This window comes from Odocoileus virginianus, chromosome 13 (assembly GCF_023699985.2).
Source record: "Odocoileus virginianus isolate 20LAN1187 ecotype Illinois chromosome 13, Ovbor_1.2, whole genome shotgun sequence".
NCBI lineage: Eukaryota > Metazoa > Chordata > Mammalia > Artiodactyla > Cervidae > Odocoileus > Odocoileus virginianus.
In genome coordinates, this window is record NC_069686.1 from 35,464,887 (window position 1) to 35,492,178 (window position 27,292).

General features: G+C 37.9%; 1 protein-coding gene across 13 annotated transcripts in view; it reads left to right on the plus strand.

Annotated features, from left to right (window-relative positions):
• The first annotated feature begins 12,354 nt into the window (after positions 1–12,354).
• The window catches only part of NEB (nebulin), a 205,399-nt gene continuing 190,461 nt past the window's right edge, over positions 12,355–27,292 (plus strand). For 12 of the 13 annotated variants that reach the window (XM_070476209.1, XM_070476208.1, XM_070476207.1 and 9 more), the window contains exons 1-5: positions 18,982–19,212; positions 21,083–21,190; positions 21,659–21,763; positions 22,449–22,553; positions 23,419–23,523. In XM_070476209.1, the coding sequence (XP_070332310.1) occupies positions 18,997–19,212; positions 21,083–21,190; positions 21,659–21,763; positions 22,449–22,553; positions 23,419–23,523 (639 nt within the window). In that variant the 5' untranslated portion in view covers positions 18,982–18,996. Of the gene's footprint in view, positions 12,462–13,075; positions 13,161–13,704; positions 13,770–17,338; positions 17,381–18,981; positions 19,213–21,082; positions 21,191–21,658; positions 21,764–22,448; positions 22,554–23,418; positions 23,524–27,292 lie in introns of those variants that run through there. The other variant, XM_070476218.1, reaches the window with a different exon arrangement.

The following is a 27,292-nucleotide window of genomic DNA, read 5'->3' on the forward strand; positions in this document are numbered from 1 at the left end:
CTTGAGGAGGCAGCAAGAGAGTTCGAAAAACTGTGAAATAGGGCAGGGAGCTGGAGTTGGAGGTTTTTACAGTTAGGTTGTGGGTGGCAGGAAATACTTCTGAGGGCAGCAGTTCTCAAAGTTTATCATGCAGCAGAATCACTTGGAGAGTTTGTTAAAATAAAGATGCTGGGCCGCTACCCAAGAGAATCTAATTCAATAGCCTAGGGTAGGGACTCAGGAATGTGAGTTTCTAGCAAGTTACCAGGTGATCCTAATGCTGCTAGTCCTGGGACCACACTTTGGAAACTACCCTAGAGAATGGGATAGTCACTTTTTTATTTTGCTGTAGCATGCAGGATCTTAGTTCCCCAACCAGGGGTTGGGAGTGTAGAGTCCGAACCACTGGACCACCAGGATGTCCCTATAGTTATATTTTGATGTAGCTTCTAGAAAAGATTTAGACATAAATTAGCTGAAAAGATGGAGGGGGCTTTTTTTCGGGGGGGGGGGGCCTCAAAGGCACAGGCAAGGCAATCATAAGAGCCCACTGGAGTGGCCTCTGGAGAGCTTGAGCATGATGGAAGAAGCTTTCCTGGACAAAGATGCGCCTTTGTAGTACATATAATGTTTTAGAGAACTTCCCCTCCTCATTGTGAAATGGATATACTAATGTCTTAGTGTGGATTTTCCCAGGTGCAGACACTGAAGATGGATTTAAGTGAAAGTACTTAAGAAGTGGTGATGAAACCAGTCAATCCTAAAGGAAATCAACCCTGAATATTCATTGGAAGGACTGATACTGAATCTGAAGCTCCAATACTTTGGCCACCTGATGTGAAGAGCCAACTCACAGGAAAAGACCCTGATGCTGGGAAAGTTGAGGGCAGGAGAAGAGGGAGGCAGAGGATGAGATGGTTAGATAGCATCACCAACTCAATGGACATGAATTTGAGTGAACTCTGAGAGATAGTGTAGGACAGGGAGGCCTGGCGTGCTGCAGTCCATGGGATCGCAAAGAGTTCAGACAGGACTAAACAACAATTTAAGAATTGCAAACAACTCCAGTAAAGGAAGGCATGTAATACAAGGAAGGGAAGGCAGAACTGTTAAGTCACAGGGAACCTGGGATCAGAGCAAAACACGTGCCTCAAAATTATTCCTATCAAGGTGGGAGGGGACTGGGGTATTAATACAAAATCTCCTGACAGTCACAATTGAGTGTGGTAGCTGGTGAACAGTGTGGTATGCTAATTTCTTTTCACAGAGGTCTGCAGCTTGCTGGGCAGTATAGCTTCCTCTAGGCCTGAGGAAAAGAGCCTCAGGGAGAGAGATGCAAATTAGGCTTTAGAAATGGTGGAATATGTCCAGAGGGCCAAGGGAGAGATTGTACATTGATAAAACACCACCTGTGGGTTTTCTTGAGCTGAAAGCCCAAAATGGTCTCTGAGAGGCCCCCAGTCTGGGTTTTTAGGTGGCATGGCAAAGCAACAATCAGGTTTATAATTTGGTGTTTATTTCTATTTTGTGCATCTGGATAAAGAGAAAGTCAGGAAGGTGAACTGAGCTGAGGTCTGAGAAAGGACTCCTTTGTCTTTCTATGGACGCCAGGTAGTTAGCCTCTGAGAATTATGCATTTTAAAGCTAATGGTCTCTACCTATTCCCTATGTGTAGGACTGTTCTTGACCTACCCCTTATCTATAGAACTATTTTTTGCTTATTTCACGAAGCAAGTTCCAAACTGATAGGGTTAGAATTTTGTTTTGGATACTCACTTGAAATTAATACATTGCTAGTTTATTATCTCATAGTTTCTTGCTGGAAATACCATGACTTAAAATTAAGCAGTATTTCTTTAAGTATTTTTCCTTGAAAGCCGTGTTTTCCTGGGCATCTAAATCAGGTTTGAACTTTACTTTTGCTCCTGCTCAGCCTCTGCAACCTTAGATTTATTTTTAGATCAGTTGGTGTTTAGACCCTTTTGTCACCATTCAGAGTTAAGCAAAATAATAGAGAAACGTTTCTGCTAGTTGTTAAACCCCTAGGATGGTTGAATAAGGCATACCTGTAACCAATCAAGAAATGTACTAACCACACTGGAAAGTCATTTATTGGTTTCTGCAGTGGGTAGCCGTTCCCTTCTCCAGGGGATCTTCCCAACCCAGGTACCAAACCCAGGTCTCTCACATTGCAGGCAGATTCTTTACCAACTGAGCTATCAGGGAAGCCCTTCATAAAGAACAGGAGGAAACAAATAGAAGTTTTCTAGGTTAAAAAGTCATATTTAACCCTAGTGGCTCCTGGGATAGCTCTAAGGTGCATTGAAATGCCTCTTGGTCATTGACCTGTCTGGAGAAATTGCTTGGTATGTATTGGTTAATTCTAAACATTTTTTATTTTTAAATAAAAGTCAGGACTGTGCTTTCATACTTGTTAAATTAAAAATATACCATTGCTTTATAATGTAATATAATGTTTTTTAAATAGTGTAAAATGTTTTCTCATGGAGTTCAAATTGGTCTCGTTTGAAAGTTACTATGTGTCAATCTTCAGCTATAAATTTATCCTGAGACCCAAGATATGGAACATCTATTTATGGAAGATTAGCTGTGTTGTCTGTCGCTCAGCAGCCCAAGGAGCAGTGGAGAGGTCAAGTTCTAAACTGAACCTCACACATAGGAAGGTATTTCATGCAATCACAGAGCTGAAAGGGTCATAGAGCTCACTCATTTTACAGATAAAGAAAATGAGTCCTGAAGCAGGGGGAGGATTTTCAAGAGTAATACAGTTAGTTTTCAATTAAATTGCATGCAGGTCAGAGATGGGAAAGTTAGTAAACCAACTCTCTCTTCTCAGCCTTGGGAGCTGGTTTTTTTTTCTGTGCCGGTCCCCAGGGTTTGTTTAGACTGAGGCAGGTCTGGAATTGCCACTCTGGACAAGTCTTAATGTCAGGATCTGCAAAGTATATTCAGCAGAACAAAATAAATATATTGTTCTGGGTCAAGTAATTTTCAGACATCCAAGGTAAAACCAAAGAAACCAGTATATTTCTTTTCCTTGGAGGCCATTTCTTAGAGCCATTACAATAGAATGTGCCTGCAAATAGCATTGAGGGGTTAGAAAGCTCAGCACTTCCTATACTTCTTGACAATGGAACCCTCTTTTCATGGACCAACTTGTAAGACTAATGATTCTCAAGAACGTCTTTGGGGAAAGACCAGTCCCAGTTTTCTTGGTTACTTTTGAGAAAAGGAAATCATAGAGAGGTTCTATAGTACAAGCTTCCATTTTGGGAAAAAAACTATTCTCAAGAGGAACCAGGTACCAATTATGCCCACTCTAGGCAGCTGTCTACTGAAATGATGATTCCAGGAGTGCAGCCGTTTAGGCTGCAGTTTGGATCTGAGATTACCTGTTTAATCAGGGTCCATAGTGCTACCCTTGTCCTCCCTAAAGAATATCTTAAGTCACTGAAGAAGATTGAATTGATCCTGTTTTCCTGTGACTTCCAGACCACCTGTGTTCAATAGATCAGCTTGATTGCCCATCCCATGATGAACTGGATTTCAGGAACATACCTGCATTTTGGGGTCTTCCTGGAACTACACTGCACTTGAGAATCAATTGGACCACTATTGTCCACTGTTTACCTGCCCATATTTTCTATATTGTCAAACATCCAACTTCCAATGCTATGTGAGTGCTCATAAAAACATTACTGGCAAACTCTCTCCTCATCACTTTCCTTCTTGAGAAATGAATTGTCCTGATCCCACTGACAGTGACAGACAGCTGAGTTAGATATTGGTTCAAACTCTGTCAAGTGAGTTATGCAGTCCCGTACTGCTCAGAACTCACAGAGAATTAGGAACTGGTTAACTTTTTTAAAAAAGATTTAAAAAAATCATTGTCTAAGGATGGCTTAGGTGGATTGGTTTGGCATACACAGGACCTCATAAAACCCCACCTCCTTCACACAGTCTTTTCTTGCTAACTAGAAAGTGATACAGTGGCTACCTCCCCTAAGACCAATAAATATGAAAACTAATACATGGAAATGTATATTTAATTTTAAAAATTGTCATTTAAGCTACACGTTCCTATTGTAAATTCTATAGCTGCCTCTATATTTACATATACACAAATACACATAATGAATAATTTTTGAACACTAGATCTTACTTTTAAGAACAAGACGACAATGTAATGACGTATATTCAAACTAGTATTTGGGAAGTCATTTCCCTCAAAAAGAAACACACACACACACATACTTATATATGCGTGAAAGGATTCACACACACGTACACATATGTTTGTGTGTGAGGGCAAGAGTTGGAGGTACTGCCTATGGAGTAAGTTCACAAGAAAACCAGCTTTGCTGTTTTATTAATATCTTTATATCTCAAGTTGGAAACTCTTTAGGAATGTCAGCAATTTAAGGCTGACATTTTTTTTGACACTCATCCATTGGCAAAGTTTGGTTTGAAATGGGCAGTAGATTGTAAATTCTGTTAATTTACTCCATAACAATTGAATAACCATGGGTAGTGGGTTGAAAGGACAATTTGGGGTAGGCTGTGGAGAGAGAAGCGCCCAAGGAAAGCAAAGAAAACCCTTGGCTGTTCTCAGTTCAGTGAGGAGATTCAGAGACATGCTGCTTCAAAGCCAAGACTCTAGAAACAAGGAAGCTTAATGGAGCGCTCACTTGAAAGATAAACCCATGGCCAAGTCCTCCTAGAAAGCAGGGACAGGAGAGAAGGAACCCAGAAATGGGCCAGAAGGTAAGTTAACGTTAAATATTTTCTTCTTCCATGTTTATGTGTTTTTCATGGGTTCTGATTGCAGGAAAACTCAGTAAGAGGAGGAAGGAGAATTTAGAAGGGTGAGTAGGGAATATTGCTGAAATTTAGTGTGTCTGACAATGTGTGTCTGACATGGCTTTTGAAAAGCAAATAACACCTGGGAGTTCTGATAATTTGAGAAAGCTCCATTTCATACATATATATCCTGCTATGTTGTTGAATCTGCATGTTTCACAATTGAATGTGTTTAATTGTACATGCAATGTGTTTCTGATGTATATTTATTTAACTACTGTCTCACTAACTTAAAGCTCTACACTATGTAGAAGAGAATAGCAATATGACATTGTTGGAACATTCCATTTTTCTACTGCTTAGCTGGGCATTCAGGGTCCTTCACAACATAACTGCTATTTTAGAGTCTTCCATTACTTCTCTACATATACCTTACCTGACCTAAATCACATTAATCTTCATTCCCTGAACGTGTCATACACTTTCCCACCTCTATGTGCTTGTTCATACTATCTACTAATGCTCTTCCTCCTATCATTTCTGGCTCTGAAAGTTCTATCCAAAATTCACTCAAAATTGTTGTGTCCATGCATTGGATTCAAGACAGCTGATTGAGCACAGACATTTATTTCTACCTTTCTCAAAGTCCTAATAAGTTTTATTAAAAAGCTATTAAGGATAATAAATGATAAATCAATAACAGGAATAAAAAGAGGGACTTGATACATAGTGTCTACCAGAAAGTCTATACAAAATTGAATTCACAATGAAAATAAATGCTGTAATATTCCTGGTGGTGGTTTAGTCACTAAGTTGTGTCCAGCTCTTGTGACTCCATGGACTGTAGCCCACCAGTTTCGTCTGTCCCTGGGGTTTTCCAGGAAAGAGTACTGGAGTGGGTTGCCATTTAATATGCCTAGGAATACACTTATTTTCCTGGTGGCTCAGTGGTAAAGAATTTGCCTGCAATGCAGGAGACCTGGGTTCAATCCCCGGGTGGGGAAGATCCCCCGGGGAAGGGAATGTCAACACACTCCAGTATTCTTGCCTGGAGAATCCCCATGGACAGAGGAGCCTGGCGGGCTACAGTCCACAGGGTCACTAAGAGTTGGACACAAGCCACAAAGCATGCACACATGCTTATTTATTTAACGTGTAAGATCTTTATAACAAAAACCATAAAACTAATGATGAATGTAAAAAATCTAGATGGGAAGATTACATTATAAAGTATCAATTCTTGCAAGATAAATCTACAAATTCAATGCAATTATTAAAAAGAGAATCCAAGGACAATTTTCATGGAACTCGATAAGCTTATTCTCAGAACTTCTAAAAAAACCAAAGGATAAGAGTATCTAGATGATTTTTAGAGGTCTGTAAGCAACTTGCCCTACAGATACCAAAACATATAAAAGAGCTACAAGAACTAAAACAGTGTGATACTGACTTAGAAAGAGTCAAATAGATTAGTTGAATGAATGCTTTTTAGGGAAATTGATAAGCTGCTTCTAAAATTTACTTAGAATGTCTAAGATGAGTAGAGCCAAAACCCTCTTAAAGATAATATGGTGGGAAGACTTGTTCTTCCAGACATCAAGACAGATCATAAAGCTATAGAAAAACAACAGTGTAATATTGTAGACCAGCAGGTAGAATAGAGTCTGGAAAGAACTGATATATATGTGGATAAGATTGCTAGCAGAGGAGGAATTTCATCCAGCAGGGAAACAGTGGAATTTTCAAGAAAACTGACACAATTGACAATCCATAGGAAAAAAGTAAAATTATATCTCTTGTTCACATTATACACAAAAATAATAATTTCCAGATAGATTAACCATAAATCTGAAAGGTGAAATTCCTAGTATTTAGAAGAGTATATAGGAACATATCTTCATAATCTTAGGGTAGAAAGATTTTTTTATTGAAAGCACTGGTCACAGTGGAGAAAATTATTAAGTTAATTACCTGAAAATTAAGAACTCCTGTTCATCAGATGTCAGCGTGAAACTAATGAAAAGAACCATAAAGAAGAGAAGATATTTACAACACATAACTAGCAAAGGATTCATATCCATATAAAGAGGGCTTGTAGATCAATGAGTAAATGCGCAACAACTCAGTGGAAAAATGGGCAAGAGAATTCATCAGATATTTCTCAAAAAAACAACAAAATATCCAAATGTCTACTAGACATATGAAAAAGAGTTCAACTTTACTAGCAGTGATGAAAATACAAACTCGAACCACAAGATTAAATTATTACATTGCCATCAGACAGACAAAATTTAGAAAGCTTAATCTTACTATAGACAGGTTAAAAGCATACATGACTGATGAGAATATAAATTGGTACCAGCTTTGGAAAGCAGGTAACATTATTTAATAAAGCTGAAGATTAGCATATTCTTTGACCTATAATTTACACGCCTACTTACATACTCTGGTCATTTAATTGTCTATGAGTACCAGAACACCTGTGCAAGAAGGTTCATCTTTGTTCTTAACTGACAAAAGCTGGAAATACTCAGTTCCTCCTCACCAGCTGAATGGATAAATAGAGGTAGAGTCACATGATAAAATATTTGCAGTATTACACGATAGTAAACATTTTTATTTGAAGAAGGAAATGGCAACCCACACCAGTAATCTTGCCTGGAGAATTCCATAGACAGAGGAGCCTGGCGAGTTATAGTCCATGGGGTCACAAAGAGTAGGACACAACTGAGCGAGTAACAAGCACACACACAAATATTATTATATAATTAAAAATCAACAAACACGATGTTCAATGAAAAGTTACACTATAAAAATTGCATATAGCATGAATCCATTATGTAAAATTTAAAAACAAAACTAAATTGTTTAGGAGTGCATACAGAGGTGGTAAAATTAAAAATAAGAGCAAGGAAATTATTACTCTCAAGGACAGGACAGATGACCTTTTTGTACCTGAGTGATATTTATATGAATGTTCACTTTACCCCGTTTGCTAAATTGTACACATAAGTTTTGTAGAAGGAAATGACAACCCACTCCAGTATCCTTGCCTGAGAAATCCCATGGACAGGGGAGCCTGGCAGGATATAGTCCATAGGGTCACAAAGAATCAGACATGACTGAGTGACTAATGCACACATAAGTTTTATATAGTTTTCTTTATATATTAAAAGTCACAACAAACACAAAAAATTAAAAAAGCAAAACTCCAGAAAGTAGATGGAAAGCGAAACAAGAAAAAACACTAGACTCTAGAAACAGACATCCAATTTAATTCAAGAAGTACTCAAGTGGCATTTAAATTCAATTCACCTGTTAAGTAGTGTCAAAGCTGGACAAGGATTTCCTGATTTGACTGCATATGGATTTAAAACATCTCTATGGCCACAGACATCACAAACAACTTAAGAATATTCACAACATACAGAAGAGACACATCGTCAATATCTATAATATATTAAGAATGACTATAAATCAGTGTAGATGGAGAGATATGGGCTGACAATACACAGAATAAAAGATACAAATAGTCAACAAGCATGAAAAAATAACCAACTTTATTAGTGGCAAAGTGCAAAATAGAAAAAAAATTATACATAATACACAGGCACATTTAAAATAATCACAATGTAATTATTTGTGCAATTGTATATTTAACTTGTTGAAGTATAATTATGAAATATAAAAATTAAGTCATTAAGGACTAAGGCCCCTTCTAAAAGCTTTACATTTCTTAGTGTATGACTTATACCCTCATAGTCTCAGTGTGGCTGCTCTGCCCTTAGACATTATACCTGTGTTCTAGGTCTAGAGAAGGGACAAATGGCAAGAGGAAAACAGTGCATGCCAGCTGAATCTGACCCTGCTCATCAATAAAATCATTCCTTTCCCAGAAGCCTTATTCTCTAGAATTGCACTTAAATCTTACTGGCAAAACTATCACAGTTTTCCCCTAACATTTAAGGAGTTGAAGAGGAGTGTATTTTGTAAATTAGTGTATTTGTGTCTGAAACTAAATTTTGGTTCTGTTAATAAGCAAGCAGTGGAACATATATATTGCTCAGTCAATGCCTGCTGCATGTGGAAGAACCTAGAACAGTGCCTCTTACATTTCACATAATAAATATTAGTTCAGTAAAGGAATGGTAATTTTCATATTATAATCCACATAATCCCCAGAATAACAGTGAAGGGGGTTCAGAATAAGTCCTTAGCACCAGCTACAGAAGAAACTAGGCCAGATGGAACAGATGGCTCCCTGAGAGGTCTAAGATGAATATAACTATAGAATTCTGGGGTTTCCCAGGTGGCGCTAGTGGTAAAGAATGCCACCTGCCTATGCTGGAGACTCGGGTTCAGTCCCTGGGTTGGGAAGATCCACTGGAGGAAAGCATGGCAACCCACTCCACTGTTCTTGCCTGGAGAAGCTCATGGACAGAGAAGCCTGGCAGGCTGTGGTCCATACGGTCGCAGAGTCGGACGCGACGGAAGCCGCTTAGCATACAAGCTGCTTGATGTCTTTGAAAAGGACAAGAGCAGATTTAGACAGCAAGTTTGAGGTAGTGACAAGTTTCTAGAATTGTGCTGTTCAACACCAGCCATCATGTGGCTATTTCAGCACAAATTAAACAAAAAATATGTAATCTCGGGTCTGCAGTCACACTAGACATGTGCTGAGTGTTCAATAACCACATGTGGCTAGTGGCTACCATCTTGGTAGTAGTATTAGAATATTTTCAGTACTGCAGAAAGTTGTATTGGATACTGCTTATCCAGAAAAATGAAGCCAATGGAGAAAAAACAGGGGAAAAAAACCGAAAACTATGAATTTGCATAAAAATTAACTGTTGGGCAGGAAAAGAAAAATAATCATAATATATGGGGTTCAGCTGTGAACAGCCTTTTCTTAATCATAATAATGTAAACATTGAATTCTGAATTTCATAAATAAAACCTTATTGGGAGTATAGAGATGGGAGATGAGGCTTGTGTCTGGTTAGAGTGGCTGCTACTGCTGCTAAGTTTCTTCAGTCGTGTCTAACTCTGTGCAAGCCCATAGACAGCAGCCCATGAGGCTCCGCCGTCCCTGGGATTCTCCAGGCAAGAACACTGGAGTGGGTTGCCATTTCCTTCTCCAATGCATGAAAGTGAAAAGTAAAAGTGAAGTCGCTCAGTCATGTCTGACTCTTCGAGACCCCATGGACTGCAGCCTACCAGGCTCCTTCGACCATGGGATATTCCAGGCAAGAGTACTGGAGTGCGTTGCCATTGCCTTCTCTGGGTTAGAGTGGGGTTTTATTATAAAAGAGAACTAAAGCCTCATCTTCCAAGGTAGGAACCTGACAGATAATACCAATGACTGGAAAAAATCACAAAAAAATAAGAGACATTTTTGTTAACTGTGTAGAGATAAATAACAAATGATTCCACTAAAAGTGTTAAAGTGATTGTCTCCAGGGTGGGGAAAACAGATGAATGATGGAAACAGGAGGCACTGATTTTAGTAAGAAGCCTTGCAAAACTATTTGATTCTTAAATAATGTGCAGATATAATTTGGCCAAAATAATTAATGAAATCGAACTGCAACAACAGAAACTATTACAATGCCATCTCCTCCATAAAATCTCTTATGGTCTCCAGACATGACACTCCTAAACTTTGGTATTTCAGAAAACATCATCTGACGCTCTGCTACTGGTACCTAACCGTACCCTGCTTTGTGTTGTAGCCAGTTACACAGTCTTACAGGCTCCCCTGGTGGCTCAGTGGTAAAGAATCCACCTGACAACGCAGGAGATGCGGATTTGATCCCTGGGTTGAAAAGATCCCCTGGAGAAGGAAATGTCAACCCACTCTGATATTCTTGCCTAGGAAGTCCCATGGACCGAGGAGCCTGGTGGGCTACAGTCCGTGGGGTTGCTAAAAAGCTGGACACAACTTAGTGACTGAACAACAACATATAGTCTTACAGCCAAACTCCTACTGATTCATGAATTCTTAGACTACAGTCTGATTTCAGAAGTTTCACAGTAAGTTAGTATTTCAGTCTAATATAAAGAGTAAAGATACCAATAAAATGTTTAAAAATGTATTAATAATTCTAAAATAATAATGGTTAACGTTTATTGAGCACTTATGTGAAAGGCACGTAAGGAGCTACTGATAAATCAAGGTATCAATTTATTCTTCTTCCACAAAATTGACCCTCAATAGGCCTGAAAAATAGAGGGGTTCTTTCATCTTGAGGTCATAACTCCAGATAAGCATTAATTTATACTTCTTTTTTACTTTATATATTTTTGTACTATGTTTTTTTTAAAAGATCCCTATTATCTTTCAATGTAACACCATCTTTTAAAAAGCACGTGTTGAATAGTAAGTCATCATTCTTCTAGTTTGCAGCTTCCAGGTAAATGATCATATTACACACAAGTATTCCTTGGTGAGAAAACCTGTGAAAATAAATGAAATCAACAGGTATAATTAATTCAAATGGAAAGATGATCAAATTTTACTACCATATGAATCACAGAAAAGGGAGAGGTACGTACGTTTGAAATGTGAGATTTCTTCCTAACATTTAACCTCTGCCCCAAAAAACCATAGCAATATGTTTAGTTTCAAATCCACATTAAGATCCAAGTGACCTATTGAGTTTTGCCTTAGAATAGGGAGTGGAAAGACATTAGCCAGTGAGAATCAGCTGCAGGTAAAAAATTGTTGGATAATTTTGTACAGTGTCTTACCCTCTGACTTGCAAATAGAGCATTATTTTCTAATAATTTACTGATCTCCATTTTATTTGCTCTTGCTCTTCAAAAATTGAGCCCTTTTGTACCTGCATTCATATTTTGCCTCTCAGAGTCATCTGAAATAAATAAGAAATCAATAACCCAATTAGTTACATCTGAGGGAGGCTCTGTATTCCTAGCAGCTAGGCTTGCTTACAAAGAGAGAAGGTAATGAGTATGATCTTGGCATTCCCCTCACTGGTTTAGTAATAGAAAAATGATGAGGCCTAATCTCTCTAATTACACCCTATGGGTACCTTATTTAGCGTCTCCACGAAGTATTTTCACCTATCACTTCATTTTATTACATTTAAAAAAATTGATTTTACCAACTTGATGTTTTCTGGATCTTATCCCTCTATTTCTTTCATATCAACACCTGTAGCTTACCATGCTCACCAGGTGAACTGTATAAGAGTGAGCTTATTTATCTCCATGAAGATGGAAAAACTGTTGAGAAGAAAACAGTTAGAGGAGGGTTAAAGCCCCTCAAAGTCATGCTGATTTTCTTCTAAGTTCTTTTGCATGAATATGATATTAAACAAAGAGCGGTAGGAAATGAGAGATTAAACCTCAATTTGAGCCCCTTACGCTGGCAGTTAGGTAAAATTCCATTACATTTGAATACTTCTATGCAAGCAATTTGTTACCCTTTATCCTTTAGTGGAACTGATGAACAGGTGGTTTTCAGAAGATCACTTAGTATATTTAGCTTCTGAAATTTGAGCGACTTGGGATCTGATTGGCTGCTCCGGCCACATGATAATTCAGAGCCCATGCTCCACACCGGCTCTTGTCTGGGGTTGTCAGGAGGGGAGAGTTGGGAGAGGCTTTGCTGCTGAGGAAATTTGTTTGGTAGATTGAAGGTAAGGCCAATTTATGGCTTTTTTTTTTTTCTGTAATATTCTTTTAGGAAATGTTTTACAACTTCCCTTGAGGTGTTTTCCAAAATTTGCGTCTTAACTGGGAAATGAGTGATGCAAACGTGACTAGGAAAGTCTATAACCCTATGGCCCAGCTCAGGTCTTACTTATACCTGATGTGAGTGTGTAATTAAAGTCCTATACTAACCAACTTTCTTCTTGACTGAGTTGGCTATCTTGTCTAACGAATTTTTTTTTTGCCTTTGTTTTTCCTTTTTTCTAAATATATTAGTATGAAAAAAGATCTATGTCCTTCGTTCCTATATTTATCTGGTTCTACTGGACTTCATTTGACTCAGAAGGAGTGGCAGTTTTGCTAGCTTAACAAAACCAGCCACAGCTGGGGTATTGGTTTACAAGCAAATATCTTTGGGTGAAGGGACAGCTGCTTCAAAACATCATCTACTTTTACCGAGAGAGAGAGAGAGTCCTCCTCTCTGGCGTCAAAGAAGGCCTTGGGAGATCCCTTCCCTGGTTCCTGAATTAGCAACTTGGGCCCAAGACCTACCATCTCGTATGAACTTCAGTCAATGCTTTAACCATTTGCTGTTTTTCAGGTTTGAACAGAGCTACAGAAACGAAAGAGGAAAAATCCGTACAAGCCAATGGTGTTTGGGAAGAAAATAACCCCGTTGCCTTGAGGTTTCTATTTTTTCTTTTCAAGTCCACTGACAGATTTATTTTTATGTGTTCTAATTTGAAGCATAGGCTCTATTGCATACAATGTGGTATAACAGGATGGAGACCTAAGGCCGCCCTCTTAGAATTTTGGCGCTACCAGGAAAACTCCAACTTTTTTCTGAAAGCCAAGTTGAACTTTCCCTATAATTTTTCCTTAAAATTTTGCTTTAAGGTATCTTTTTCCTCCAAGTATTTGGAAACATAAATACTCTGTTCCTTTGACTCCAAACCCTCTCACTCTGTCCCCTCAGCTTCATTTTACAACTTTAACTAGATTGATCATACAGCTAGAAGTAGCAATATGAAGCACATTCCTGATGGAATCGAGAAATTTGAAGCTTGTTTTTTAAGACCAGAATTTACGTATCTCCTCTCACTTAGCCTGCAAAAATACATGAGTATATAGAACAGATTAGCCTCTAATTCTCTTTTTATAATATTATAAGGGGGGTTCAGTCCTGGGGATAGATTCTAATGGATTATCGTTTGTCTGGAATATGAAAAGTTTGTAGGTGCCACTACTACTCTGGGAAAATGGCAGATGACGAAGAATATGAGGAGGTGGTGGAGGTAAGATTTTTAAAACTCCTGACTCTGACAAAAGAGTGTTTTTATGTGACGATAGTCAAAGCCGTGTAGGTGAATTAATCGTTTGAAAAATACGTTGTCTATTATAACTTCACAAAGAGTCATTGTTAAAGCATAAGAAAAGGAGTATTTTACATTCTGTTTCACTATAATTATGTGGGATTAGAACTGAAAAAAAGTATCACTGTTACTCACTTTTGCTTTTCTTTAAGTTCACATGCACAAAAAAGTATGGGGTAAAGATGGATTTTCAACTCCCTTCTGAAACTTCCTTCTTCCCCACTTCAGCCCCTGTGGCCAAAGGGACAGAGGAAATGAAGAGAAAGTTCTGAGAACTGAATCCTATTTCTTAATGTTTGCACAGCCACAGAGGGAAAAAGAGCTACTTACTCCTTGCTTCAGCAAGCTAATTATCTATGTTTAGGGTGAAATGGATTAAGTGTTCAGTTATATATATATATCATATATATACACACATATATATGTATATGTAAGATTTTATACATGTGTATATGTGCACACACACAAATCTGTAAAAATCATGGGGCTCACAAGTGACAGTTGGAGCCATACTTCCCCACCAACTCCATCCTATTTACCCAAGGGAACAAGACTAGCTTTTGCATTTGAATTTGAAAAAGAACAAAAGACCATAGTGGGCATCTTGAAAAATTCCTTCAAGGTTATTGGGATATCTGACATGATTTATAAAATTGTTGCTTTATATTTATTTCATTTCAGTTTTTATTATGTTGTGGTTTTTCTTTACCACTTCTTGCCTTTAGCATCCATGTAAATATATTGCCATTGGAATCTGTAAGTCCTTAACAATTACCAATTAACGATGATGATTTAAACATGTGAAAATCTCTTTACATGCTCAAGATACATGGAGGCAGTTTTGAAAATCTGTGCTTTTTAGTAAGAGTGAAATTTAAGTTACCCAGAATCAAATCCCAAATGAACATGCCAAAATCTATCTTTAGAATATTATTTTATGTGACAGTTTATTCTTAGATCAAGAAAATTTTATTTTATTCTAAAAATATAATTGCTTTTATTATTGAAGGATATGAAGGAAAAAACAGACTGACCTTCATTCAGTATAACATTCAACCTCTCTGATTCAAATGCCAAAGGCCAGATCTTCAGTGTCCAGTGTTTTCACTAGTGCACATTTCACATATATCCCTGCTGGTCAGAATAATCACTGTCAAGCACTAACACAATTATAAATCGCCTTCTGTATGATGGTAATACCAGGAATACCTTTTAATCTCCATCTTAAATACGCCTTGCCTTCCTTAAAATAATAGTGTTAACTGGTCATTGGAAATTGCCCTTAGAGCTAGATTTGAAGGATTTAACTAGATGTCATAAAAATGGAGGAGGCTATTTTTAGGCATCTTTTCCTTGCCATTTTGTTCTCTGTTTCTGGGACCAGCAGGTGATAAACTAATAGCTTTCTGCCAGAGAGAATTGAACCAAGGTCTCTCTGACCTCAAAAGATGCCACAAGAACGGATTCGTGGCAGATTTAAGGAAATAGGGAAGAATTCACAAAACAAGAACTAGCTCTAAAAGTATTTCTCCTGGGGTTCTTGGACACCTGAATAAAGTTGTACTGTCATTCTGTAGTCAAACTTAAACTTAGTACATCTTTGACTTTTCCTTTCTATCATACTATTTAGTGGCACAATTCTAAAACAAAGATTTGGCTTACAAGTTTATGCCAACCATTTGGATAATGTTGCCTTTTTTGGTAAGCTTTTTTTCTAAGACATATTTACTAATGATGAGAGCTTAGCAAAGGTAAAAATGGATGGCTACCAAAGAGCTGCTTTTACTTGGATGCTAAGAAAATCCAAAATAGTTGTGAATCATTCACTTTAGTTGAAAATTTGTTTTCAAGTCACTGCTGTTTTATATGACCAGGGAAAAAAAAAGGTTCCATGTAGATCAGCATCAAACAGCATTCCCTAAAGTGTCCAAATGGTATTTCCCATGTGACGAAGACATAGCACATAAAAGAGATTCTCTGTCCTGTAAGAGCTTGTGGTTTCTGTTGCTATGTGTAAGGACACAGAGACAAAATTAGATTTCAAAAATTAAAAAGAAAAATAGTACAGGAGCAGAGGAAGCATAAGAGAGGGAGATATTAAGCAACTTTTATGCTAATTTTATTGCACGTGAAACAGAGCATGTGGCCTCCGGACCATAGTTAAGTAATTTGATGAGAGATCACTGAACCAAGGGCAAAAGAAAGGAGGCCCCTGAGGGGAATTTTGCCTTCACTGTTTTTTCCCCTCCCTCCCAAGTATATGTTTTGGTGGTCAAGAAAAAATGAAGCATAAAATGTTACTCATTTTGTTAACTGAGAAAATGAGCCAAGTGGTTTCATTTTATCCCTTTTCTGTATGCCTTGGCCTAAACCGGTCTTTCCTTCTGTTCATCCAGCAAAGCTGGGTGATGCTAGGGGCAGGATTCCACTCTCCTTACACATCTGAAACAAAATGTCAGCCAGTTCTTATCCACATCTATTTATTGCTAGTGATGTCAGAAGTAGTACAAAAGTAGATTTGATTTCAGATCCAGCCTGAAGGCACCTAAGAGCCATCAGTGGCAAATTGCTGCCTAACTTACCCACATTTTGTGATGAGGAAGCTCATTGTAGCACCCCTTTTAGGACCATCATGTTACCAGAAGGGATCTATTCATAACTCCAGAAGAAACTTTTTTTTTTAATTATTTTTTTTATTTTTATTAGTTGGAGGCTAATTACTTTACATCATTACGGTAGTTTTTGTTATACATTGAAATGAATTAGCCATGGATTTACATGTATTCCCCATCCCAGTCCCCCCTCCCACCTCCCTCTCCACCCGATCCCTCTGGGTCTTCCCAGTGCACTAGGCCCGAGCACTTGTCTCATGTACCCAACCTGGGCTGGTGATCTGTTTCACCCTAGATAATATACATGTTTCAATGCTGTTCTCTTGAAACATCCCACCCTCGCCTGAAACTCTTATTACTTAGTCATCAGGGTGATATAGGGATAATTAAGATGTGTATATGCTTTCAGATCTATCATTTTCATGAGGATGATGTTTTAAAATTCTATTCACACTGAGGTTTCTGAGGTTTTTTTTTTTAATTGTTAGTCAGCAAATAGTTTTTTTTTATCACAGTTGCTCTCTGCCCAGCTCACTCACTCAAGATATTGTTATTATATTCTCAGCAAACTCTGAGAGTACCATAAGAAAACATTTTATTTCTCAAGCAAAATAGCTTCAACAGATAAATAGCCATCCTCAGATACCTTTCTCATCACCCTGCGTCTCCTTGTCCAGTCTGATGGTTTCACTGTGGCTACTTTGATGTTTCCCATAGTTGCAATGGGTTCCAAAATAGGAGCAGCCCCTGCCATCTACTTCCTTCCCACCAATGTTGAAAACCAGCTGGACTAGTGAAATAAACTAAGTGGCTCAACTGAGGCAAAGCAGAGGTGATTCCTGCTTTGGTTCTAATGATACCTTTGTTCTCTATTTATAGTATTACACAGAGGAAACAGTCTATGAAGACGTACCAGGGAAGGTAAGATCCAGCCCGCATCTGAACAGGCTGCATGCTCAGTGAAGCAGAAAGCTTTCTCCTCTCTGACTCCCAGGGCTACCAAGCTGGCAAAAGGGAGAATCTGGAGGTCACTCACCTATGTGCCAGCAGCCAGCAGTATAAGTATGAATGTTACCTGTTTTTACTATTCAATATATCCAAAATGACTAGGGATGGTTCCCCCATTACTTGGGTGATATTTTTGGTGTAGGTGATGCTTATTAGAATAATGCGATTGGCTGTCACCACTCTCTGCAACAAAGGTGGGGCCTTGGACTTGAGATTTGTGTGGGGACCAGCAGTTTCACTGTGTAGAGTCATAACTTCTTGGGCACCAACTCTGCTCAAAAGAAATGGAGCCTCCAAGCCTTTGTCCTTGATGATACAATAAAATGCTACTTAGAGTTTGGCACATTAGGAATTCTGAGAAAGTCATTTCCATAAATATTCTAAGCTGGGACTTTTTTTTTTTTTCCCAAGCTGAAATCTCTCTCATGCTTAATTTTCTGCATGGAGCTGCTTCTCTTAAGCATGACACATGGTGATGTGGATGGCTAACCCTGAAACCTGCATAAGAACTAACAACTGTAAATTTTGTAAACTGGTTACTTTCTCACCATCAACCATACGTCAGTAATAAGGGACAGAGAGCAATCTATTAGCAGGGATCTGACACAAATCAGGGTGTATGTCATGGATGTACAATTTCCTTATTGTTTAGGTTTCTCTTTTTTCCTAATTGATGCTGGAACTCTTCGTTTGGTACAGATGATATAAGCTGTGAAGGAAATTTTACTGTGAGATGCATTGAAAATTTAACTGCTTATCTTCTTTTCTTACATATTTTTAAACTTTGGATTAGACCCAAACTTTGGACCTTGGTTTCTTTCACTATAAAGTCTATTGTAACAAGCAGCAATTTCCCACCTACCACATACTGTCATGAAGCTAACTACCCCATTATGTTGTCATCATTATTCGTGTTCACCTAGGCATTTATTAGTGTAAATGGCACTCTAGTTCACTTTAATTAACTGACTAAGCCAAGAGAATGGTAATCACTTGTATTATTGATGTGATTCATTTTTTCAAATTCATCATTCTTTCTCATATAACAGAATACTTAAACACCTGAAGAACAAGCAACTTTTTCTTAGAATCATTAAAAAGTTAATATTAAAGTCAAGAATTTGAGTTTTATTTGTCTTCATTTGTTTTGTTCCCTGATCCCAGTTTGCTTTCACTTTACTATGCAGTTTAAGAAGATTTTTAAATGATTGAGAATATTTTTGTTTTGTTTTTATCCTATTTTCAAGTGTTCCTTTAGGCAAATGGAGTTTTAAGGCAATGTTGCAAGTAGGTAAGAAGTAACCTTTTTGTTCCAGGCAATCTTACACAGTCAGCATTCAGATTTATGTAACATAATGTGCCTTCATATGGATATAGCATGTGATTTCCTGCTTTGGCCTGTTTTAGATATGAAGAAGTATTAATAACACCAGGAATATCAATCTGACTTGAAGTTAGAATAATGTATATCAAGATCATAGTATTACAGTTTTTACCTTCATAACATTGTCAAATTTTGATGTAACTTCATGCCAAATTTTCAGACAATAACAGAATTCTACGAAACTACGACAACAAGGACATCTGACTATGAGCAATCAGAAACCTCCAGACCGGCCCTGGCACAGCCAGTACCTGAAAAGCCGGTGGAGAGGAAGAGGGTTATTCGAAAGAAGGTGGACCCTTCAAAGTTCATGACCCCCTACATTGCACACAGTCAGAAAATGCAGGATCTCTTTAGCACAGTAAGTTTAAAAAAACTTCTACTTATCTGGTTTTACTACTGAGAAATCACTGTTCTCATCCAGCTGTGTTTTGGATGCTGGCTGGACTTTGTTTCTCAACATTGTATGAGAAAAAACTTATTTTACAGAAATATAATGTCTCAAAACTCTTGAATTCTGCTTTCACGTAATTTACTTGCACCATTGCAGCCAGCATCAGGGAAAGCATCCTTACTGAAATTATCCCCGCAAAATAAGCATAAGGCCAGGTGTAAAGAATTTACTGGTGTTTAATCACAATTTGTTTGCCAGTCTAAAACAATGAAATCAGAGTTACAGATTTATAGAGTTAGATATAGATTTAGTTGAAATCAGTTCACATAAACTAGCATTTATTTATGCTATATCTGAGCATGGTGCCTCTCAAATAGACTAGCTAACAGTGTCTCTAGGAGGTATAGAGTAAGAAAGATTGTGATGTTTTAAAAAGATCTTAAAATGTGATCTTTTTAAAAAGATCTTGTAAAACCACAATCAGACTAAGAAAACTTATCTGAAATTGAGGATCAGCGTGTTCTACTGTAACCTGAAACAGAAGTTTTTTAACTGGCTGCACATTGAAATTCCCTAAAATTCTAAGAGCTCTGAGACTACCGATGCCCAGGTTGTTCTAGTTTAGTTGGTCCAGGCAGGCTTGGGACCTGTAGAGGATTTTAAAACCTGCCCAGGTTCTAATTCGCAGCCCACACTGAGAATCACTGCTCTTGAAGATGCTTGTCTTTAAGTTTCCATGTCCAATTCTGTAAGTTACACTTACTGGCAACAGATTTAAACCCTTTAAATGGAGCTAACTTGTTGACTGTCCAGGGTAGACTGCGGTCTCACTAGGTGGCCTGATTGCACATCTTCTGGAAGCTTAAAAAAGATGAAAAGTACTTGGGAGCATCGGATTATATAGAATTAATGCTTATGTCAAAAGCATGTTGTGGTTGGCCAATAAGCATTCATTTCTGGTTGAATGTTAACTACTGGGGACTATTTGGTAAATTTCTACTTCAGAGTCTTGTATTATTCAAAATTTAGGTTTTCTAAGACTTAGATTTTTAAAAACAAAATTATCTTGCCTCTTTTATCACTGTAGTATTCAGCAAAGACAGAAAAATTTATTGTCAATTTATTGCCATAAACACCTCATTAATTCAAACAGTAATATCCTAGAATTTTTGATAGTCTGAACAAAATGTTGGCAAAGGTTTGTAATATTTTTAAAGTGGTTAGAAGTGAAATAGTAGTATAATTTAGATTGTTGACTATTCCACTCAAGAGTCTTCTTGAAGAATTAATAATGATAAATTATGCATATTATTGTTAAAGCAATAACTCATATATTTAGCAGAAATAATAAAATTTCATTCCTTTTCAAAATTCTTCATAATTTATACTTCCCATTAATTCAGCTGGTGTCTCAGTTATCCAAATCACTGAGATTTAGGTGCAACTTCTGAATGGAATATTTTTTCATTGTATTAGCAATCAAATCTTTTTAGACTTGACTAAATTCCTATGTTTCCTAAAATTATTGAGGTTCCACCTTTTCATGTGTTAATTCAGACAATAAAAATATTGAAAAAATCATTTGAGGGCTTTTCCAAGACAATAGTTTACAATAAAATTTCTACTGTCTCCAGTATTCAGCCATGCTTGGAAAGAACAATTAACATATCTATTTTAGTTTCTGTTGAGAATCAGAGTAGGGGACAAAAACAAAGCTGTTATAATCAATAATTGTTATAACTTGCAGGATTAAAATAAGACAGGATGTATATCTGAGACTGTAATTTCTGCTGCTGTGTTGTCATGTTTTAGGCTAATAATCTGATATCTCTTTTAGAATAAATACAAGGAGAAGTATGAGAAAGCAAAAGGGCAGCCATATGCCATCACAACCGATACCCCAGAACTTCGCAGAATCAAGAAAGTTCAAGATCAACTCAGTGAGGTGGGCCAGATTGCTAAAATAGAGGAGAGAGTCATTTCAGAAATGTCCCTACCACTGGGAATAGAGGGCTTTAAATAGGTGTAGGGAGAATAAGGGGTCAAATGACTGTGAGCCAGTCTAAAAATACAGAAGAAGCATTGGCCATAGATTATGTTGCTCTAAACAGTGAACCTAAAGAGACTTCTAAAAGCTTGGATTAAAGGTGGTATGAGATGGGAGTTCCAACTCACTGAAACTGTCCATTCTGGTGTACAGGGAGGCTGAAATTTGGGCGGGAAAACAGACAATCAGTGAATACAGGTTCTCTATGGATAGTTGGAGTTCACAGCTTTCTACCTAAAAGGCAGAAACTTGACTTTGGTTGAAGACATAGAGTGATTGGGTCAATGTTCTTTATTATAAGATATTCTTTAATATACTCATATATTCATGCCTGTTATGAGTTCTAATTGTGCATTATTTTGGCAGGTTAAGTATCGAATAGATGGCGATGTTGCTAAAACTATTTGTCACGTCGACGAAAAAGCAAAGGACATTGAACATGCAAAGAAAGTGTCGCAGCAAGTCAGTAAGGTAACAAGTTTGTGGTATGGGTGGCTGGAATACCAAGTAGCATGTGCATTATAACTGCCTGGCCTTGGAGGAGAAAACTGAACAGGCCAGATCCTGCTCATCAGTTCCACGTGAGCCCACAGGCATGGTGGAATCTAACAGTCACACGTGTCAGGCAGTCTGTACTAGTGACTGACGTGGACCATCGAAGCTATGGGGGTTGGAAAGCCCAGGACCTCAGCTCCATCTATAGAATTCAGTCCCAGTGTCTCCAGAGTCTTTTTTTTTTTCTTTTTAAGAAGTTGGGAGGTGAGTTTTTAATGAGAAACCTCCAAACTTCAAATGTAAGCAACTAATTTAAAATACTTAAAAAAAAAATACCATCTAAGTCAAACACATCTACCATCCAAGTTCAGCCAATGACTGACAGGTTTCAACCTTTGAAAAGAACCTATAGAGAATCAGAATCGTGATTCAACTGACCACATTAGACTTTTCAAGAGAAAGCTTACTAATGCAGGGAAAGTATCAAGGGATGTTGACCTGGTCAACACTCCTGTGGTTGATGCTGGTGTCACTGTAGCACATTAGTGGCCTTCACGTGAGGACAACTTGAGTGTGGGCGACTCTTCTCTTCTTTGTGCTCTTAACACTCATGCCTTTGGGGGATACATCAAGCCACAAGTTATCTGCTCTTTCTGTCCAGGTTTTATACAAGCAGAACTGGGAAGACACCAAGGATAAGTACCTGCTTCCTCCTGATGCCCCTGAACTTGTCCAGGCCGTCAAAAACACAGCCATGTTCAGTAAGGTAGGGGCCTCTGCCCTGTCACTACTTCTGTCTTCTTGTGTCCCCCCGCCCACATCACACAGACGGGATAAACTCTCCCTAATCTAAAACATGGTTCCCCAGCCATTTTGTGAGTAGCCTTGAGGCATGTGGGGCTGTGGGGATCAGGCTGGCTAAGAGGAACTGAGAAAAAATGTTCCTGGGCCTAACGGAGGAGAGGGTCTGAACAACTGGGGAAGAGTGCATGGGGAAAACAAAGATGTGCCTGAGGGGACTTCCCTGGCAGTCCTGTGGTTAAGACTTCACCTTCCAATGCAGCGGGTGAGGGTTCGATCCCTGACTGGGGAGCTAAGATCCCACATGTCTCATGGCCAAAAGACCAAAAACATAAAACAGAAGCAATATTGTAACAAATTCAATAGAAACTTTAAAAAAAATTGTCCACATTCCCCCCCCCCAAAAAAGATGCACCTGAAAACCAGTTCTGAGACCCACAAAGTATAGAGCCTGCACTATACGTTGGACATGCCTGGCTGTCACTCTTATTAAAGGTTTAATTTCTCACTTGTATTAAAGGTTTAAACACAGAAATTATGCTAAGTGCTTCCTGGCTCCTTACACTTTCCTTAGCACTAGTTGCAGAAGGCAGGTAAGGTCAAAGATGAAACACAATGAGACACATCTGCTCTGTAGTAAATAAGATATGTCAGAAGAAGCCGGGTAAGCTATGGATAAATATGACTTATATTGAATGGAATCTGTAGATTCCACTTATCTTTGCTCTCCCTTTGCCCTGGGTTCTATATGCCATTGATGGATGAATTCAGAAGTATATATTTCAAGTCAGTGTGTTCTCACATTCTCATAACTTTTTTCTCTGATTTAGAAACTATACACTGAAGACTGGGAAGCTGACAAAACTTTGTTTTATCCATATAACGATAGCCCGGAGCTGAGGAGGGTCGCCCAAGCCCAGAAAGCTCTCAGTGACGTAAGTGCAGTGCAGTGTGCACATTTGGGAGTGTGGAATCAGGACACCTTGAATTATGACAGACTTCTTCCAGCCAGAAGTTCATTGCAACTCTTCGTTTAAAAAGACGAAGTGCTATTGGGACTTCCTTGGCAGTTCAGTGGTTAAGACTTTGTCTTCCAATGCAAGGGGTGCAGGTTCAATCTCTGGTCAGGGAGCTAAGATCCTGCAGGCCTCATGGCCAACAAAAAAAAAACCCAAACATAAAACGGAATCAGTATTGTAATGAATTAAAAAAAGACTTTTGAAAAATAGTCCACATCAAAAAAAATCTTTAAAAAAAAAGGATAAAGTGCTACTATTGCAGAGGAATATATTTCAAATGATAATTTATGATGTCTAATTTAAACTAGATTTTATAATTTATATTAGATATTATTTAGTCTTATGCTCTCCTCTTACTGGTGAGGAACCTGAGTCTAAGGTCACATTAGTAGTCTGTGGCAGAGCTCAGATCAAAAGCCTTGTCTTGTGATCCCAAGACCAATGTTCTTTCCGCTAGAACATGTGTCCTTCCATCACCTTGGCTGGAGTTAAGTTTCTCTGTGACAAAAAAACTTTTTTAAAAAAACTTTTTGGGATTATAGCCACTTCCTGAATGTATTGAGTGAACAATGTTATGAAGGATTTTGACTTGCTGTCCTAATTGTATGTCTGAACTGTGGTAGTCCCCTTCTTCTGATTATCTACTTGTCCAAACATCTTAGTGTGGTTGTTTCACAAAGAGCTCCTCCCATAGAGCGTACATAGGGGATATTTTAGAGTTAGTTAAAAAAAAAAAAAAATCAGCCGCCCTACTGGCCAGAATTTTAGTATCCTAGACCTTAAAAACTTTATTAGGGGAACTTAAACGGAGTAATAGAATCCTTAGTGTTGAAAGCAGCAGCAGAGACCCCAACTTTAGCCTTGTTTTGATGGCCCTTGTTTTGAGGTACTTTATTTCTTGATATCTTGATCTGCTAAAAGCCATATTGAAAATAAGACTGCTCTAATCTTCAAGGAAACTGTATTAGAGAATGAGACATTTATTCTCTTATATTCAATAGACCCTGAACCTCTTACATTTAATATGGACTTAGGTCACTTGGCATTTTGATACTCATCAAGATTTACTTCCAGTGCATCTTAAGATCCCATCTTGTCCTGATTATACCCATCTTGTCCAGTTATACATATGAATATGAGTTATACATACTCATTTGAAGGTATCTCCAACTTTTGAGGTCTGTTTTTTTTTAGTTCTATCACTTGATATCAACTAAGTTTAATAGACATATTTCTATCCTAGTTTTCATATAACTGATGAAACTATAACAGATATAATCCTATCCTTCTATAGGGTAAGCTAGAAAATAAGTGTAACAAAATTTTAAAGCCATTAGTAAAAGTCATCAGTTTTAACATGTGGGGACCTTCTACTTCTCTTTTAAGATGAGCTTTTTGGCTTTGTATCTCATGAATAAACAATGTTGTTGTGTGGCCTTTATCAAATGATCAATAATTTTTTAAATTAGAAGACCACTATTCATGCATACCTGGCAGGATGAAAAATTACAAGAAATTTTCATCCTTTCCCCTGAGAATTTAAAATAAGGCTGGTAAGATGAAAGTGATATATACCAACAACAAGAGAAAAATTTTTTAAAAACCCACAAACTCTACAGTGTGATATTTGCTAAGACAGGAATATGTGAATAATCAGAGAAAGCTGTGTGGAGGTGGTGATCCAGAGGGAATAAGTAGTGATAAACAGTAAAGGCATTTTGTGGAGAAATAGTGCTGGACAAAGGGACATACATGATGTGAGTCTGGAGTTTTTGGAGACAAAGAGAGTGAATGATTCTTGTGATAAACCATAATGGAAAAGAATGTGTATATGTGCATAACTGGGTAACTTTGCTATATGGCAGAATTTGGCACAACATTGTAAATCAGCTATTCTTTGATTAAAATAATTTAAAAAAAATGAATGCTCTGGGTGCTGAGTTAGGCAGGCACTTATAAGAAATAGGTAGCAGGACCTTGAAAATCAGACAAAATAATTTTGATATGATGTCTCTCGTTGCCTACCATATCATAAGATTTTGGAGAGGAAAATAACTTGATAAAAGTAGAATCTGGAGAAATTTTGATGGACCATATGGTGTATTGAGGCTAGAAAACATCATAATTTATAGAATACTATTTTAGTAATATAGACAAATCAGAAGAATGATGGAGACAAAGGAGAGGAAAAAAGGAATCTGAAGGTACTAAGTGTTTTTAAGTGTTAATGACATTTAGATATTGGAGACAAAGGTGAGAAAGGAAATACCCATGAGTTTGTGACAAAGTCCTGGAGTCTGGGTGAACAGGGGTACAGGTGGTAACAATGCATTAGTGAAAAGAGAAATAGAGTTGATACAATGGAAGAAACATTCAGATCAAGGCATTTGCACAGGCGTGAGATCAGTACAAGAGATTAATATTTGAGAGTCAAATAATTTTTAAAATGTGACAACTGCAGACATGAGAATGTATGAGGGAGGCAGACGGTGGATGGCCAAGGGCAGAGTTCTGGAGGACACCTACTCTTAGGACACCTGGGTAGGGGCCAAGAGAAGACAGAACCAATGACCAGAGAAGTTGAAGGGGAACCTGGAAATACTATGTCATGTAAACCTAGGGAGAGGTTTCCAAGAAGGCATTTAATCACCAGATGTCTCCTCTTACCCATAAAAGGGAGAAATGAAGGGTCACCTCCATGCCACTCTAGTGCTATGGTCTTTGAACAATCAAAGTTGACCACATTTTTTTAATATATATCTCAATAGAAGACATAAGAAAGAGGGACATATAATAATGAAGTAGAGTCTTCCTTTTCTTGCCTCAGAAAGACTTGGCAGTTGAGATATGGCTTTTATTTTTGTGGTAGGCCAAGTATTAGGTTACCAGCATGCCTATTAATACTGTTGTCAGCAACACAGACATCTACAATTATTAGGCACAGAGCCCCAAGCAAGATGTTGTCCACTGAACATGCCACTGGCTAAGCTTGTGGATTTTGAGCGAAGGGTTTGGTTTCAGAGACTCCCTCTCCTTGTCCCTCCTAACCCAACTTACCATGTTTTTCTAATTACCTAAGTAGAGACAAAATACTTTGCAAAAACTGAGAGTCTTTAAGTTGATCCAGAGTACCGAATTCTAACTAGACAGAATTCTAAGCAAAGGTTCTTGAGAAACTAGGACTTCTAGATCCAATTCTCAGAAAACTCTTGACAGGATGTCACACTTAATAAGCATTCCTCCTAGTAGAATGTTGCTTTCTCCTTAAGGGCTTAGCCAGTCACAGAAAATACAGGTTGCCCTATGCCTAAAGTAAGTCTTCTCTTATTTAAAAGAAAGTAAGCCATGGAATTATTAATACTACAAATACATTTTAAACTCTGCCTTTTGTGTCCCAGTTGATTTAATTTTTGAAGGCATTTGTTACAGGCATTAGGTAGATATTTTTAGAATAAGATATAGTTAGATTATGGCCCAATGGGTAAAGAATCCGCCTGCAATACAGGAGACATGGGTTTGATCCCTGGGTCATGAAGGACCCCTGGAGAAGGAAATGGCAACCCACTCCAGTATTCTTGCCTGGAAAATCCTATGGACAGAGGAGTCTGGAGGGCTACAGACCATGGGGTCTCAAAGAGTTGGACACATCTTAGTGACTAAGCATACACACAGACTTGGTTAAAGT